The sequence below is a fragment of the Dermacentor variabilis genome, chromosome 1, assembly GCF_050947875.1.
Source record: "Dermacentor variabilis isolate Ectoservices chromosome 1, ASM5094787v1, whole genome shotgun sequence".
Classification (NCBI taxonomy): Eukaryota; Metazoa; Arthropoda; class Arachnida; order Ixodida; family Ixodidae; genus Dermacentor; species Dermacentor variabilis.
Genome location: NC_134568.1, coordinates 142,395,657 through 142,412,327, shown reverse-complemented (window position 1 = coordinate 142,412,327; position 16,671 = coordinate 142,395,657). Strand labels below are relative to the sequence as shown.

Sequence of the window (16,671 nt, the reverse complement as noted above, 5' to 3'; positions counted from 1 at the left end):
AGAATTTAATTAAATTTTAACTGTTAACTTGATTGGTGTGAAAGTGATGTAGCATGAACTAATTTCCTTCACTATGAACTCTGTAAATCCCTTAAGTGTTTTATTTTATATTGACCAAAAGTGACCTTATTTTCCTTTTCTTTTTTATGGCTTATTTTCAAAATTCTTCAAAAACCCTTTTAAAGCTTCTTCAACCAATTTGCTTCATGTTTTAAGTGGGAAAACCTCATGTTACTTTTTCGCTGTGCAATATATATGCATTTGTCATTGCCACAAATGGTACAGTTAGAAATGAGGAAAAATGCTTTAGTTTACTCTGTTTCAAAGTCAACGATTCTTAGGAGCAAGGTTCTTCACCGAAGAAAGCTTTTCGTGCATTCTTGTATTGATAAGGCAGGCCACGGATTGTGTGGAACTTCATGAAACATGGAAGGGCTCGTACCAGGTCCTAGAAGCGATGAAGACCATCATCATCCTCTTCACTCAAATAACAAAACTCTAGTGCATCGTTTTCGCTCCCACTTTCACTGTCAGAGTCAAACAGTGGGATTATTTTTCACGCGTGACTCACGTGTGAGCTGTCAGTGGCAGACGTCATTGTTACGAATCTTCCAAAGTTTGCAAAAAGTGCACAATTTGAAAAACATGATCCTTGAGCACTGACAAAGTGCTGCTATCTATTACAGAAAGACTAATAAACGTGCCCCTCCAGGAGTTTACAGAGATTAAATAAATGTGGCCTTTGAGACACTGAAAAAGTGCTGACATCTATGTCGTAAAATAAAAAAGAGTGAAATAACCGTGGATTTCAAATGCTGCCGCTGCAGCTGCCAATGTAGTAAAAGAAAAACTAAGTATAGACTTACTGAGTTTGCCCAAATCGCCTTGAAAACGGGATTATTGCTGTTTATGAGCTGAGCTTGTCCAAGGTTAAGTTAGCCAGATGGTCCAAAACACTTCAGGGGTTAAGGTTAATTTCATGGTAAGTTGGGTAGTTTTAGTTCCTCATAGCCTCACTGCACGTCTCCTAATCTAAACTGTTACTGTTTAAATGAACAGATTTCATCGTAATCCCCTTGCATTAGACTTAATGAGGTTGTGTGGAATATGATAAATAACATTGCATGCTTTCATTTGTATGGTTTTAAGGTAGTCAAAGTTGAAGGTGTACTTTCCAGCAGCCTGCTTATGCCTGCTTATGTTTGAGATATGTTTTAATGAGAAAGTAACACGAGACTGTTGTAAAAAGATACTGTATTTCACTTTTCTTGGCTTTCGAAAAATCAAGGTGCATAAAAAAATTGCATTTCAAGTAATGTCAGTGGCTCTCTCTCTCTCTCTGCTATCAAGATGGCATGGTGAAATCGCAAACCGATTGGTCTACTTACATGCATGTCCGCTTGATATTTTTACTTGGTCTGTTTATATATATATGTATTATGTAGAAATATTTAAACTGCACGGAAATTAAAATTTTATTCTCTGGAAAGCGTTCCCAGCACTGCATAAGAAATCCTTAAAGGTGGCAGTGTGGGCATCCTGCTACTGCTTACTGCTATATTTTTTGACTTCACAGCCGAATTCAATGTAAACTAAGAAAAATTGTGGCGAAAACCTTTTGTGCATGTTCATAAATATAAATAAGTTTCGTGTGTTTTTTATGCTGTCTACAAAAGAAAAATAAATATTTATAAATGACGAACATGGCCCAAAGGCAGGACTTGCTAATCCGTGACTGAGCAGTTCCATGACCAACAGGCGCACCATTATGGGGGTCACAGGTGCTCCTTCACTGCCTGCGTCCCCTCTTCGTCCCCCACATGCAATGGATACTGGAACCTTCTTTGGCACCACTGCATGCTGCGACGCACGCTGTTCGCAAATGACGTTTCTGAAAAAAATTGTCTGAGTCATTTCCCAAGTCGTTTATTTCATTTCTCGTGATCACATGTTTTCTTAATAGCTCACAGATAACACCTTCCTGTATTAGCTCGACCTTTACCTCTGCATTTCAGCTTTCTGAAATGGTACCGTATGGCCTGGCTCACCCAAAAGCTTTTTATTATTTTATTTTTGAATATGAGCTTTTTTTTAAAAAACTTGCTTATATAACTGTACTGTGTATGTTTTGTAGGAACCAATTCGTTTGCAGGAATGTTGCAAAGGCAACATTATATATTTGACACTCTTTTCAAGTTTCTGTGTGAAATAGAAAATGTGCAATGAAGCATCAAAGTTACGAAACTTTTCTCATTTGAGCCGTGTTTGGAATTTTTAGATATTTTTTTATTTAAATTATTTAATGTTATTTAACATTATTTAAATTTAAGCAGACTACAATGAGCAGAAAAGGTTTTCGACAACTTTTTTACTTTGCATTGAATTCAGCCATGAAGTAGCAGGACACCCGCGCCACCACGTACAATTTATTTTTTCTTTTGTGGTGGGACCACTTTTTCGGAATAAAATTGTCAGTTCCATGCAGTTTGAATATCCCTATATAACATAGTTAAAAAGAAAAGCAGACAATGAAAATATTAAGCGGACATGCATGTTCGATTTCTTGTGGAATCGCCCATTTATAGTTTTGGAAGAAAAGCTTCTAGTCTGCAGAATAGCACAATAATTTCCTAACATTATATTTACTCAATTCTTTCTCCACTTCAATTGTAACGCACACTCAATTTCCAATGGCTTTGATTATCCACCTGATTTTCATGGTGAGAGAGAGTAATCGTGATTTGTTCGTACTTTGAAAAGAAAATTTATTGCATACGAGCCACAGAGGAACGCGGGCATCTTTGAGGCCTCCTTATCACTATCAACTGCCCTAAGCATCTCATCTTTGGGGCCATCCATGCCACAGCTACCGTATCGTTTGTATTGGATTACAGCAATTTCTATTGCAAACGATGACAGGTAGTCAATATTGCAGTTTTGGTTTTGTACTCCATTCAATCCACATGTAACATTTTATAAAAAATTTTTGCATAGAAAGTGTGCATTAGAATTAAGTAGATACGGTAATGTGCTTATACAGTTGGCTTCCATTCATTTGACCCTAACGGGACTTACAAAATTGGTCGAACCATCTATCAGGCCGAAATAAACATGAGCAGAAATATGCGGACACACACTGCTGATTCATTTTGCAGTATTTGCCCTGAATGGAATGTGCACCCACTTTTTATGGGTTCAAAGTAGAAAACTAACAAAGAAATGATATTAGAGCTCCTTAACAAAGTAAAAAAATTGAACGCACATCCTATTTAGTAGCAAGATTGGAGAAAAACCTAGCATGCTTCTGATTCTCCCAATAAGAATTAGCGGCAAGAAGTTGGAGTGGCGCCCTTTCACAAGTGTTGTCACGGTCAGGACGTCGCTTGCTCCAGCTCACTTGGCTGCTGCATGCACTCGTTCCCATCGTGCATGCTTGGGGTATTGGTGACTCGAGCCCTACTTATTGAAGGATATGTTGGCTTCTTTCTGCTGTCATACCTGAACTGCAGTTTCTTCAAAACAGCTTGAGTCAAGCTTATTTGTGGCTTGGATATCATAAGCTATGCAGCGTTGAAGGGGTCTACTGGTTTTAGAAGGCATATATGTGCCATGTCTGTGCGTAAATTTTTCGTAAAAAGAATGCCTGCAACTTCAACACGTGATGTTGTGTATGATGTCCTGCTAAACACTTAAGATTCCCTTAGTACTTAGCTATGAGAGAAATTGCATTGTACGTGGAAGAAAAACCTTGGTATATGGTGTCAGCATTATAAATTCGTGTTAGGACAATGCCCAGCGAAGCTTTCATTATGATTCTTATTACTCTGGTGAGTTGTTTTAGTCAAATATGGCCACCTTATTAATGCGTTAGGTGCACATTTTGTACGAAAAAGTTTGCTGCTATACTTTCACTGTTCTCTGAAACAGGCACCCAGAAAACGTATTGCTCATGGATATTAACACAACAACGCGTCATATATAGTATGCGTACGCTACACTAATACCATAACAGCAATCGCCTGAAAGAAAAGTTTCATGATTGAGATCAAGAGCCAATCATTTGGCACCATCTATATCGTATCGTAGTGGCCTTCATAGTGACCCTCAGTAGTCTTTATCGACACTATGGCAAAGCGTGCATTGTTCGTTAAACCCATATGTTCACTACAACTTCAAATTGAAATCACAATGCAGTTTTTTACAGCACCAATTGCAATGCCTAAAGTATACTTCGAGGCACTGCAGCACAGCTTAGGTTGCTTTGAAAATGAATATTTAAGCACTTTCTGCCTCTCTATCCTGCGTTGTTTACTTATACAAACTGAGAACTAGTTGCCTCGTCAGTACATAAAAGAGAACCTCGCATATCCACCTCATAAGGAAGACACCACAAGTCTCACATGAATTCACTTTATTTTTTACCTCCACCAGGGAATAATGTTATCTTCAATATGTCCCAACTACTGATCAATAAGACTTCGGCTTCTTTCTGGCTGCAGCCATACAGTCCAAAAGGCATATTTCACTCAAAAATTTTAACCGAGCAGCCTGTGTCAGTTTGCCTAGAAGATTTGTCATGTCTATTTCTCAATCAACAGGCACCAATAATTGCTCAAGTGAGTTGAATGTGTAGCATGGAAAAGGAAATAAATATTGGTACATTCCTTTTCGTATGCTGCAAACAGCTGTAAGCCACAATTAGCATTACTTCAAATTACCACCGCTTAATTAAGCGGTGAAGGATGACCTAATTTTAAGAAGCACTTGAAGAAGCAAGTAGTGCTGGTATAATGAGGGTGTCTACCAACCGGGAAAACCGGGAATTCTCAGGGATTTTGAATAGTCTGCAAATACTCGGGGAAAACTCGGTGAATTTGTGCTTCTATCAGGGAAAATTAGCTTTAATTTTTATTGAAAGGGAACGAAATCGTCCTAGTGCGGCTCGAGTAAAAGAGAGGAATAGTAACGAATTCTCTTTGACGCCGTGACGTTGGCTGGAGGAGTTTCCAGTGTACAGTCAATGACCGATTTTCTGGACCTTCGATTTTTGGGACATGCACAATAATTCTGGTGGGTTCACGGCACCACCACGTACCCCATAGAGTCCATGTATAAAAACGTCTGAAATTTCGGACGCAAGAACCTTTCGCCGTCCCATTTTCTGGACTTATTGCCGCGACAGCAGATCCGAAACAGCATTAATCAAAGCCAACACCGCCGTTTAGATTATTTTCCGCCTTGAACCAGCACTCTCGAATGCAGATCCGCTGGCAGCCTTAGCCACTGGCAGCCTTAGCCACCGCGGCAACGCGAAGCCTAGCTGCTTCGACCTTTGCTACTTTCTTGCCGTTTGATGCCATGTTTTTCATTGAAAGAATGCACCGCTGTCAGTAATGGCACCAACTCCGCCTCTGTAATCCTCGCGATTGGCTTCGAAGCTTAGAAAGCACAGTGCATTCCATAATACCGGGTCCCGAAAGGCAGCTTCGCCTCAGTACAGGAATGTTAAGTGGTGAAGCATATGTGAAGTATTGCAGTGAAGCTTAGCAAGCATGGGAAGGGACAATTGTCACGGGACACAATACGCATTCCTTAATTATACACGCGTGCACCCGCCTCCTCCTGTCACCGTACGAGCACCGATATGCCTAATAAGTGTACTGGCAGGCCTTCAGACGGACGTGCTTATGGTGATTTGAGCCCTTAAAGGGCCCCTCACCAGGCCCCATAGCAAGTTTTGGTTATACGCTGAAAGTTGTTACATGTCCTATAGGGAATGTTCTGCCACAAAAAATTTTCAAATTGCTCATTAATAGCTGAGATAGAAATATTTTAGTGCTGCGAACCAATGATTTCAGGAGGCGAGCTCCACTGTATAGCGAGACACTCTCTCCACTTGCCCCGTCTAGCCTCCACAAGCGAAATTCCTTCCTTGCGTTCTTCCATACCAAACCTCAAGGATCGCGTGACGCATACGTCACAGGCCCCTACTTTTTTTTTTTTCTCCTCATTTTTTTCTGTTCTTTTTTTGTGGCATTGCGCATTTTTACTGAGGGCATTGCGCACGAGCTGTTGTGATTGTCTGGTTTCGCGCAGCACACAATTTTGCATGCTGTGCACAAGGACACATGACTAGTGGTATAATTCAGTGCTACGCGAATACTGAGGCAGAACAAGCAGATCGCAGAGCATGATCACGCAATGGAACATGGTAGAAAATGGCATAGTTTCGGTACCAGCGCACGTGACTGCACGACCATGGGAACAAGCAGACGAAGCGGAAGTACATCTCTCTTGCTTCGGTGCGAAGTAAAACATAAAACACGTAGGCATTCCGTTTGTGTGTTTTATTATTTCAATAAACTTCAATTAATCAATTTAAGCAACAGATCACATAAATAACAAGTGTTGCCTTGAATAATTCTCGAAGTCCCATGTCACCATGAGCGACATCACACTGCAGACCCGAGCACGTAGGAGCAGGGACACCAGCACATCACCGTCCAGCTTGCAGCGTGTTTACCGTGAGGGAAAGGGAAAACGGCATTCGGATTGAAATTTCAGACCTTTTCGTGGTGCATAGCGATGTAATTCTTTGCAAACACGATTGTTAGCGCGCATTGTGTGCTCTGCGCTTGTCAGCTCAACATGGCCAGACCTAGTGAGGGGCTCTTTAAGGGCAGTAAAGGACATGCATTTATTTTTTTTTGGACTGCCCATTTTCTCGGACGTTTTCATAGCCCCTAGGGAGTCTGAAAAATTGGATATTGACTGCACAACTGACTCTTCAAATGGTCCGTGGGGTGAACACGTGGCAGAACGAGGATGAGAACAGAAAGGTTCAGAAATTGCATTGAGGATTGATTGAGAAAGGAACTGTGCTGCTGCTTCTTTGAAGGAGGTTGAACTGAAAAAGCAAATTGTTGGCCAACGCTGAGATCAGGAGTCCCTAATACAAACCAAAATAAACTCTTTAAAGCAGTGAAACTCAGCACTGAGGCATTGTGCGTGGGCTGAGAGTATGTCATGACAATTGAGGTTGACTTTCCAGCCACTGAGAGCATCTCACTTGTGACGAAGTTCAGGCCTAATACCAATGAGCTTGCTATCAGTTGATAGAAATAGCTCATTTTCGAAAATATTTGCTTTTGTATGGATCTCTTTTGTTCGTATTTGAAAATGTTTGACTTGATTTGCAATGGACTTTACCATTTTTTTTTCATAGAAATTTTATTCACTGTGCATTTTACTAACACCTCCCTTCAATTTTCTATTTTAAATAAAATGAACACTACTCCTTACTATTCAAAGTGGATTAAGTCATTTTTTTTTTAATTTTTAACATGCTTACTAGAGAGTGAGAGCATTAGGCGACATGGTGTCAGCCGGTCTTCATGTAAAACAAAGTTCTGTGTCGCTCGGGTAATTTTGCAAAGGCACCCAGGGAAAACCTGGAAAACCCAGGGAGTTTGAAAATGTCAACGTGGTAGCGACCCTGATAATCTAAACTGCAGTGATAAGTCCTCATGTTACTGCCTAGTGTTTCTGTGAAGTGCAAAAGTTCGATATTATACCATGAACTACTCATCATAAGCAAACATGCTTTAGTGGATTAAAATCAAGGTAAATGTTGTAGAAGTCATAGATAGCCAGCGTTTGTGAGATGCTTGTTGCATCAAGGCAGGTATGGTATCCTAACTGGATTCTTATGTGCTATGTTTTCATGTTTATGCTTTTATTATTCATTTGAGCTACCACTGCAAAATGTAGATCTACGTGTGAAAAGCCCACAATGGGCTGGTCTGAGCTCCTTCGGCTGGCACTGTAGCGTTACCCTTGAGAAATATATTGTCTAGAAAATAAGCTCTTTGAATAAATTTTTGCTAACGAAGACGTCATAAAAATATATTTGAGACGACCGTCATAAGTATACAAGCACAGGGAACGAGAGTAAACAAATGGGAACACTGCAAAAGGCGCCCAGACACCACCCGAACTGCAGCAGACAGACTTTAGTCTGTGCCTTGACGTCACGCGAGCCGTACTCGCAGCGCCCCTGTAGGTCGTTCTCAGTGCTAATAGGAACATGGCGAAATCAGCAAACTTGACCTACACAGAATAGAAATTTATTTACTTAATGTCCATTGTCATCACTCTCAGCCTAGCACTTTATCACTCTCTGTGAAGAACACATAATCTTTCGTAAGATGGCGCATTTGATATTCTGCATTTATCAAGTGACTCCACAACAATCTCAAATGAAATGGTAGCCTATGCCTAGAATAGCCACTTTGCTAGATAGTCCTATAATGCATGCAATTCTCAAAACACCAAGAACATGCGATGTGACTTGTTGCAACTAGCTTAACATGTAAAATAGCTTACCATTCGAATGTGCTTTCACAATCAGACTGAAAGTGGCATGTCGTCATCATGCTATGTGAGTTCTGTCGCCATCCATCGTTTCCTTCTTGTGGTGGCAATGATGGTGGCTAGGCTGGCTCTGACAGTAGGCTGTTGAAAACGGCGTGAACGCAGTTTTGGTTTCGTGTCAAATTGTGTTCTGTAAGCAGTTATTGGACAAATTTTCGCGGGGAAGAAATGATGTGTTAGAATCAGGCAAATATTGTAATAATTCATTGTGAACTACCAATTTTGCTTCAGAACGTTCCAGGGGCACGCCAAAAATAGGCATATTTGACGAGAGATAACATGTTCTATGCATTCACTGTACCCTAAATGCCAAAAAGACAGACGCTTCCGCTATTGGAGTCACCGCTTCCGCCACTCGGGTCGCCATTGGGGTCAGGCACATGTGTGCTGACCAGCCAAATTAGAATTATCCTGCAAAGGCCAATTTCAGGATTGAAATAACAAACGTTCGGGCTTGTAGGAATGCATGGGCACAGGCCTGGACTTTTGGTTGCGATCAAATTAACCGAAAAATTTAATTAACCAGAGTTGAAATAGTGGAAGTCTATTGTAGTTGAAATTTTATGCATAAATTTGCTGAATTAATGGTCAGCTGTTAGGGGGACAGATATTAGTTTCTGTAAATGTTTTTCTTTTTTCTTCAAACTAGATTTGCCAAGCTACTCTGTGTGAACTGTAAATGTCTTGTCACACAGACAGAAAATTTCCTCATACTCCTGTAATTATTTCCCAGGTTTGGTCTCCTCAGCAAGGACAATTTCAGATTGTTGCTTTGCCTTTCCAGGTGAGCAAGGATGTGAACATTATGAAGATTGCACGCCTCACTGAGGGCTTCTCAGGTAGCGACTTGAGGGAGTTGTGTCGCAATGCCGCTCTTTACCGGGTTCGAGATCTCCTGCGAATTGAAAAGCATCAGGGAGGGTAAGTTACCTGAATTGCTTCTCGGTTTGGTACTGCATAGAACCACCGTGTTTGCCTCTGATCAACTAGCTGAACAGTGTAATCGCAAAGTAAAATGTCACTACGGTTGAAGCTCGATATAGTGAACTTCAATATAATAAAGTATGTTTATACAGGTTTTCCATAGAACTTGATTTCACTGCCGCTGCAAAGTAACACCGAGACAGTAAATGGAAACTTCTGCAGACGCAGATGGTCAAATGGTTGAATTACAAGCGGCTGCTTGCAAACACACCTCTTAAATCGCATGCCGCCCTGCGACCTAGGGTGACCGCCAAAGTGAAGCAATGTCATGTTCTGTATAAAGTCCAATTGCTACAAGATCCTATCGTGCCTCCGCATGCCTTGTGCTTTGGGTGCAAGTGAATGCATGCTAAGGTGAGCCGAGAAGAATGGTGGCTTGATGAGTGCTGTTTTGTGTCTTCCTGAACAAGCAAGGGAAAAGAGGCAGAGGGTGCTAGGAGTGCGAGCTTGCAGTAACGCAATCAAGTGCATGCAAGATGAGGGGGAGAGGGGGGGAACAGGTTGGCACATGTGTCCTTTTTCCAGCGTGGCTGTGGCTAGAAAAAGTTCTCATACTTTTCGGACAGACCTTGTACAGTAAAACCCTGATTATATCTCTTTCAAGGGACCATGCGGAAACATATAATCCAGGCGTCATATAAAATCTGGCCAACAAGAGATTTCTATAATACACAATGTTGCGCAACTGAGTTTGCGAGGGGCTTCAATTAAATTGTAGTTCTACCTTCGCAAGACTTGGCGCTGGATGCATTGGTATTCTGTGGCCAACAGTGCTCTTAGTACTGCAAAGATAGCGGGCTTGGTGTAGTGCCTAAAATGCTGTTGGCATTGTATGCCAATGTGTCTGTTGCCGGGAGCAGGCACTGCGGAAACGTTGAGAGGTGGGAAGCGCAAGGAGAGAGCAATGAAGAAACAAAGAAAGGCAGCAGTTCAGCGATGCGATGAGGAGGAAGGGAAATTGGGAGGGCAGAAAACAAGAGGGAAGGAAAAATAGTGCACGAACCATTGATGATGATTGCCGATCAACCGAACAAGTGAGTGAGTCTCCACCCTCTCCCTTCAACCTGGCGATCTCCGCAACTGAGTTGCGCGAGATTACGTGCCCTTTCCCTCTGCTTCTTCCCGCAACAGCCCACTCTCCTCCTCCTTCCTGCCACTCCCCACAACCCAGTTGAGCAAGAGCTCCACACCCGCTCCCACAACTCGCTTGTCCAAGAGCATGCACCCTTTTCCTCACCTTCCCACAATGAATGAGTGAGCTAGCGAGCGACAAGGCCCCCCCTTACAGTTGCGCGAGAGCTCACATGTGACAGTTCCCCTCTCCATGTGCCCTTCTTTGCAACTCGGTTGCCCGAGAGACCACACCCTTTCCCTCTGTGCATTTTCTTTTTCTTGCCTTCCCTCACCCGACCAACCATCAACACGGCTGAAAGAGCCAAAGAAAGCTGTTCGCCTTAAAAGTCTAGCAGTGAGCCTGGAAACGAGTCAGAACTTTTCAAATGGGAAGGGGCATTTTTACCCACTTTAGCAGTGGGGGTGGGGACGGTGCCGCAAGAGAGCTGCTGGAAGTTGGCGGCGCTTCTCGCGTGTCCACCATAGGGTTTGCAGTTTCGTGTGGGTCGGCGTATGAGATGAGACGTGTGTAACATCTTGTCTTGTGATCCAGTCTTTTAATGCATTGTCTCTATGGGGCGTTCGCCGAGGCTGCATTAATTCATTGTCATCATACAACCAGCGAGACGAAAAAGAAAGAGGCATGGTTTATGTCTTGCCAGAGGTGGCGACTTCAACCATGCCTTGAGAGTGTGGAGAATGGAAATAATCTGAGTGAAGAGACAAGTGAAGATGGAGAATTAAGTCAGTTGGAGGGGACTGCAGGACTGCATTTGTGTCTAAGTCAGCACACGGCAATCGCAGCATGTGGGTCAGGCATGAGGAGGTCTCTGGCTGGGGAGTGGCAACATGTAGCAATTGCTACGAATGGGCAGATGTCTGACTTTCCCTTTATTAAATGTTTCTGAACAGTTTGTGCTTTTGCGGTGTGATAGGGTCAGTATCTTGATGTTGCTGCCATGTTGTGGATAGAGGTGGCGAACTGTTTCCGCCTCATGAAAAAGGCATTCAGACAAAATCCTAGGATGGTTTCCAATGCAAATGGTTGTCTTGGTGACCGTGCATTATAGCGCAACAATATTTTGGGGGAGGTGGGGATCAATAATTACGGGATCAAAAGCCTTGTCATGGACTGCGCCTAGTGCTTGCAACTGTAAAATAGCACCGTGGATACACTTGTATCATCATGTTTACAGCCTCCAATGCAAAGCTACAATTTTTGTTTGCAACAGCATATTGATTCCATGAGACTGAGATTGCCTTAACTTTGTTTGTGTTAAAATGACATGTCTTGTAAACTCTAAGAAAACACGCATTTCATCTTTTGTTGTCACAGAGTCACTCGTAGTCACTTTTGGTTGGTGTTTTCTTGTTTGAACTGACTGCTGACGCATTTGAAAGCACACTAGCACAATTTAAATATGCCCAGTATAGTTTCTGTATTCACATGACATATGATGCAGCAGTACTGTACTCATGTTCTCCACTTAAAGGGACCCTGAAACGCTTTTGACGATTTTCTACAAACGTACTGAGTCGTTAGAGTAGGTCCTTCTGATCATTAATTGACACATCTAAGTGCCACGCGTAAAGCGTATAATTTATTATAAGGTTTTAAAAATGCACATCGCTGCCGATCGCAGCGCACTGCTCAGCGGAATTTTAAGCCGCCCCTACCCATATGACCGAAATCACCCATACGACGTCAGTGGGGCGAGCTATCCGATTGGCTGACAAGGGCGCGTGATCGATAATTTTTCCAACTTTATAGTAAACAAATGATCTTCGTAATAGTTGGAATGTTAGTTAATTTGTTTTTATGTAAAGAAAGTAACATAAAGAGAATGCACAAGAATAATTTTTCAGTACACTTAAGCACTTCCGGCACACAGCAAGTGTCGTCTGCTTGTGTTACAACATACTCCATTTTGACGAGAGCTCCGCGGTCAGAGTCGATCTCAGTGTTTTCGCGAGCACTATGATTCGACTTTGTTGCCTTGTGGATTGCAAACGTAGCGATTGGCAATATGTCAAGCTGCGACATCGTGTCCCTCTGCAAGGCAGCGTACGAGCGAACTGGCTGCTGCGCATCGGACTGCCGCTATCCGATCGGCGCCAGGATTTGCGCATTTGTGGCCGTCACTTTACACCGGAAGATTACTAACGCAATAGCGTTTCGCGAGTCCGGTATTAGGGCAAACGCAAGCGCAAGGGGACAGAGTCTGGCCGTTTAACTGTGCAGTAACGGGATGAGCCGTGAGATGAGCAGAAGGGCAAATGTGAATGGTCTGCATAGTGCAGCCACCTGGTGGCACAAAGCTCAACCATACACAGTAGCAGCAACGAACTGTATTCTTCTTTGCTGCTGGTGTGTATTTTTCGCTGGAGTGTAATCATCAACATGTTGTTTTTATAAATGTTTAAAATGTTTTACACTTGGTTAGAGAAACATTAGCGCTTTGTTTGGCTGGTTAAGCGCTGCGCCAACAAGTGTGTGGACCGTGCATACCGGTCAGGCCACTCACGTACGTCTACGCTAAAGTTCCTTCATCAGCTTGAGTTTATGCCTCCAGTCATTTGCCGAAATGACCAGCTTGCCTGTGGTTACCGGAATACCAAACACGTTCGGCGCTACGACAGAATGCTCGCAACGCATGCTGCTTCGATAGCTCTCGCTTGGGGTCGACGGCCAAGCGGCTAACGGAGAGGTCTCGCGCCGGCGGGGGCGGGCTCCAAAACAATCGGAAGTGGACGATGTGACGTTGCATCGTGACGCTGAACCAGTGAAGGCGGAGCTTAGCCCTGCTCGCTCGGCGAACGAGTTGAGGAGGAAAAGCATGGCTAGGGAGGAGGGTAACTTCTAATCGCTTGTAGCTCCATTAATACGTAACACTTCACTTAAATTGTGGTGCGAATGTTCTACTTAAGCTGTACCCTGCGCGTCTACAAAATTTGTCGGAGCCGTTTCAGGGGCCCTTTAACATGAAAGGACGTGTGCATATTATGAATTTTGCATGAGGTGATGTTCTTTTTTCATTTGCTTGTCACAAAAACTTCAAGCACACGCATGCAATGCACGTAGATTTTGTTAAATCAGAACTGCAGTACAACACTGCTTTGCTAAATTGTGGAAGGAAATAAATTGCTTTCAGTTTAACTAAGGTAAGGAAATTATAAAGCTTGTCATGTCAATGTTCAACTGTACAAGATTATTAATTTCCTTTGTATGTGTAGTAGAAGTGAAGCCATCTAACCGATGAGGCACCAAATTGCAATACATTAAAGGCCAATAACTTAATTAGTTATCATTTCTTGTTTCACGATGCTAGTTACTGTAATGTAATTTGCACTTACTGAACTACTTAGATGATGCCACATAGTCTTGCAACTCATTTTAGTACCAGTACTGTGCCTTATTAGCATTGAACTGTAAGTGCCATGCTACCAGGCCTCTAAAATTGTTGTGCTACTTATACAGTGATTCTTAAGACAGGCTTACTTTTTTCTAATCCTTGTAATATTTTTCTAATCTCCAACTCAGGGTACACAAAGAAGTGTCTGATGATGAAGAAACATTCCATGATGCACGTCAGTCTGGTGCAAAAGAAGGTTCAGATGATGATGAAACGTTTCATGATGCATTACGGCCTATCTGCATGGAAGACTTCACCAACGCTTTGGCCAAAATGAAGAACTCAAAAGTGCTTGCCCACCAGCGACACAGTGTCCCATTAGAATTGGACTAGGCCTTATGCAGTCATCTAAATCCTGAGGACTGTGTTGTTACATTTGTGTTTATGACATTAATGGCCCGCCAGGAGTGGACTGAACAATGTGAGCTGCTCTTGTATTATTAAGCAATATAAGAAATTGAATAGTAATCACTGTCACAGCAGTTGTCAGACCACCTCTGTGCTGAACAGCTGCACACTTACATCCATTGAAACCCATTGCTCATAAGAAAATGAATCATTGTTTGCAAGAATGAAGGCAGTAAATGCTGAGATTTTAGCTGGCAGGTGAGTGCCTCATGCTTACTAATTGTAATTTGCATTCGGGAGGTTATACTGAATGACATTTGGGTTCATCAAGTGCTGAGGTTTTATGACATTTACTTGCACTCAAATGTTCTTGCCAGCAAGGTGCTGTCTGACAGGACTGTGAACTGATGTTCAAAGTAAAATTTGTTTTGTGCTATTTAAAGTATAAACCCCATGCAAGCAATTTTTTGAGCGACAGCGACAAGCGACGCAATGGAGATGGCTGTCGCGTTCGCTTGTCGCCCAGACGTCAAATTCCAAGCGAGCGACAGCTCTCCAGTGTTGCCAGTATTAGGGGATCGAGTTGGCGCCAAACCTGGCGTGGCACTTGCTATAATTATTTAAGTTGATTTGTTCAGCTGTACAAAGCAACATAAAGTATTTCTGAAGGTGTTGCAATAGGTTTATTTTGTTTACCTATCAAAATTTGGTAGTTTGCTCGTTCTGTTTGTATACTGAGAAGCGCAAATGTGTGCACACCGGTAGTACGTCACTAATGTAAATCCCGTTCTGGCTGCTTACTATTGGCTAGTCGCTCATAGCACTTCCGGGCGACGAGCGACGAATTCTAGATTTGCAGGACCGAGCGATCTGTTCTAACGACGGCCTGATCCGTCGCTCGAAGCCGTCGCTTGACGCTTTCGCACACAAAATCGCGCTCATGGGGTTTAGCCTTAGAATGTTTCAAATATATGGTAGTTTATTTCCTACAGTAAGCAGATTCTGTTATGCTTGTCAGTCTTGGGTAGAACGTATTTGCTGCAGCTAGCAGCAGTTATGCATACACATGCTCAGCTGTATAAATATGTATAAATATAAATACCTATGTGCGTGTGATAGCATTCACTTTCATTGTGGCAGGAGCTGTGTATGTTTTGTCTTTCAGCAAATATAAACTTGTTAACTCAAGTCTTTTTTGTATGCTTTAAAATGTAGTACAACGGCTTATAAGGATTGAACTGTCTATGAAAGTTTAAATAAATTAGTGCATGGACAGTTTAGTAAGCTTTTCTTTGTTAGTGTGTCATAAAGATTGTAACTTGCCAGTTTGCATTTCCTTTGTTTTATTAATTGGTTACAAATTCTGCAGGCCGTTCTCAGCCCACACATAGTAATACTAGTGTGTTAATGAAACCATCATACAACACATCGGGAAATTTTAGCGCATATAAATGGAAAGTTGTTTTAGTAATGGCAAAAGTTAAATTTTGATTTGGCCGTCTTGGAAGCAGGTGTGCTGGGAACAGGAAACATGTCTTGCCTCAATCACCACACATTTTCTGCCAGTTGTATTAGCGGATTTGGCCTTCCTTGGATGGCTTGTGCTCTCTTAAAATGTAATTATCACATCTGTGCAGTGCTTTTGCAGCACTTTATTAATGCACCAAGTGGCCTGGTACACAACATAGGGGAATACAAACCTGTCAACTCTTCTAATTTTCCAAGAAAGTTTACAACTGTTTCATCAAGTTTTGCAAAAAATAAATTCTCGCTTGTTCTCTGACCATACCTTTGAAAGTTTTCCGATCATGAAACAATATCAAAGGGGTACCTTCTTGGAGCAAGTTTATTCGGACAAGTTCTTGAAGCAGGCAAAATCAGCAACAACAAAGTCACTGTGATCTAATAAACAGTGTGTTGCTTTTCAATTTGTACTATTCCACGTTGTCTGCTGCTTGTGTGCTGGCCTAAGAAAAATCATCATTAATACTGTGTATTTCTATTCAACAAGATGTGTGTGCTCTGAGCAAACTCAAAGAAAATTTTTGCTATTCACCCTCCCTCCTTTTGGTGTTGTGTCCGTGGGATTTTTCCTAATTTTAAGGTTTGTTGGCAGGTGGGGGAATATTTTTTAAGGTATAATATGCTTACACACAGGTGCAGAACTGATATGTACCACACATCCTTTGAATTCCGCGAGATCATGCAATAGTCCACTTTAATTTGGAACCATGAATAATTTCTGTACACATGTTATATTATACACGCATTTCTCACTTTCACAGCTGGAGTGATGGGTTGTTACAACAGACAAAAAATTACCACCAATGAACAAACCAATATGCATAGCATAGGTAATTGCAGACCGGTATTGAATGGC

General features: G+C 42.1%; 1 protein-coding gene across 1 annotated transcript in view; it reads left to right on the top strand.

Moving 5' to 3' along the window:
* LOC142585667 (outer mitochondrial transmembrane helix translocase-like) overlaps positions 1-16,079 on the top strand; it is a 73,897-nt gene extending 57,818 nt beyond the window's left edge. The window contains exons 8-9 of the mRNA XM_075696604.1: positions 9,218-9,354; positions 14,072-16,079. Of these exons, the coding sequence (XP_075552719.1) occupies positions 9,218-9,354; positions 14,072-14,276 (342 nt within the window). The 3' untranslated portion in view covers positions 14,277-16,079. The remainder of the gene's footprint in view (positions 1-9,217; positions 9,355-14,071) is intronic.
* Positions 16,080-16,671: the final 592 nt, after the last annotated feature.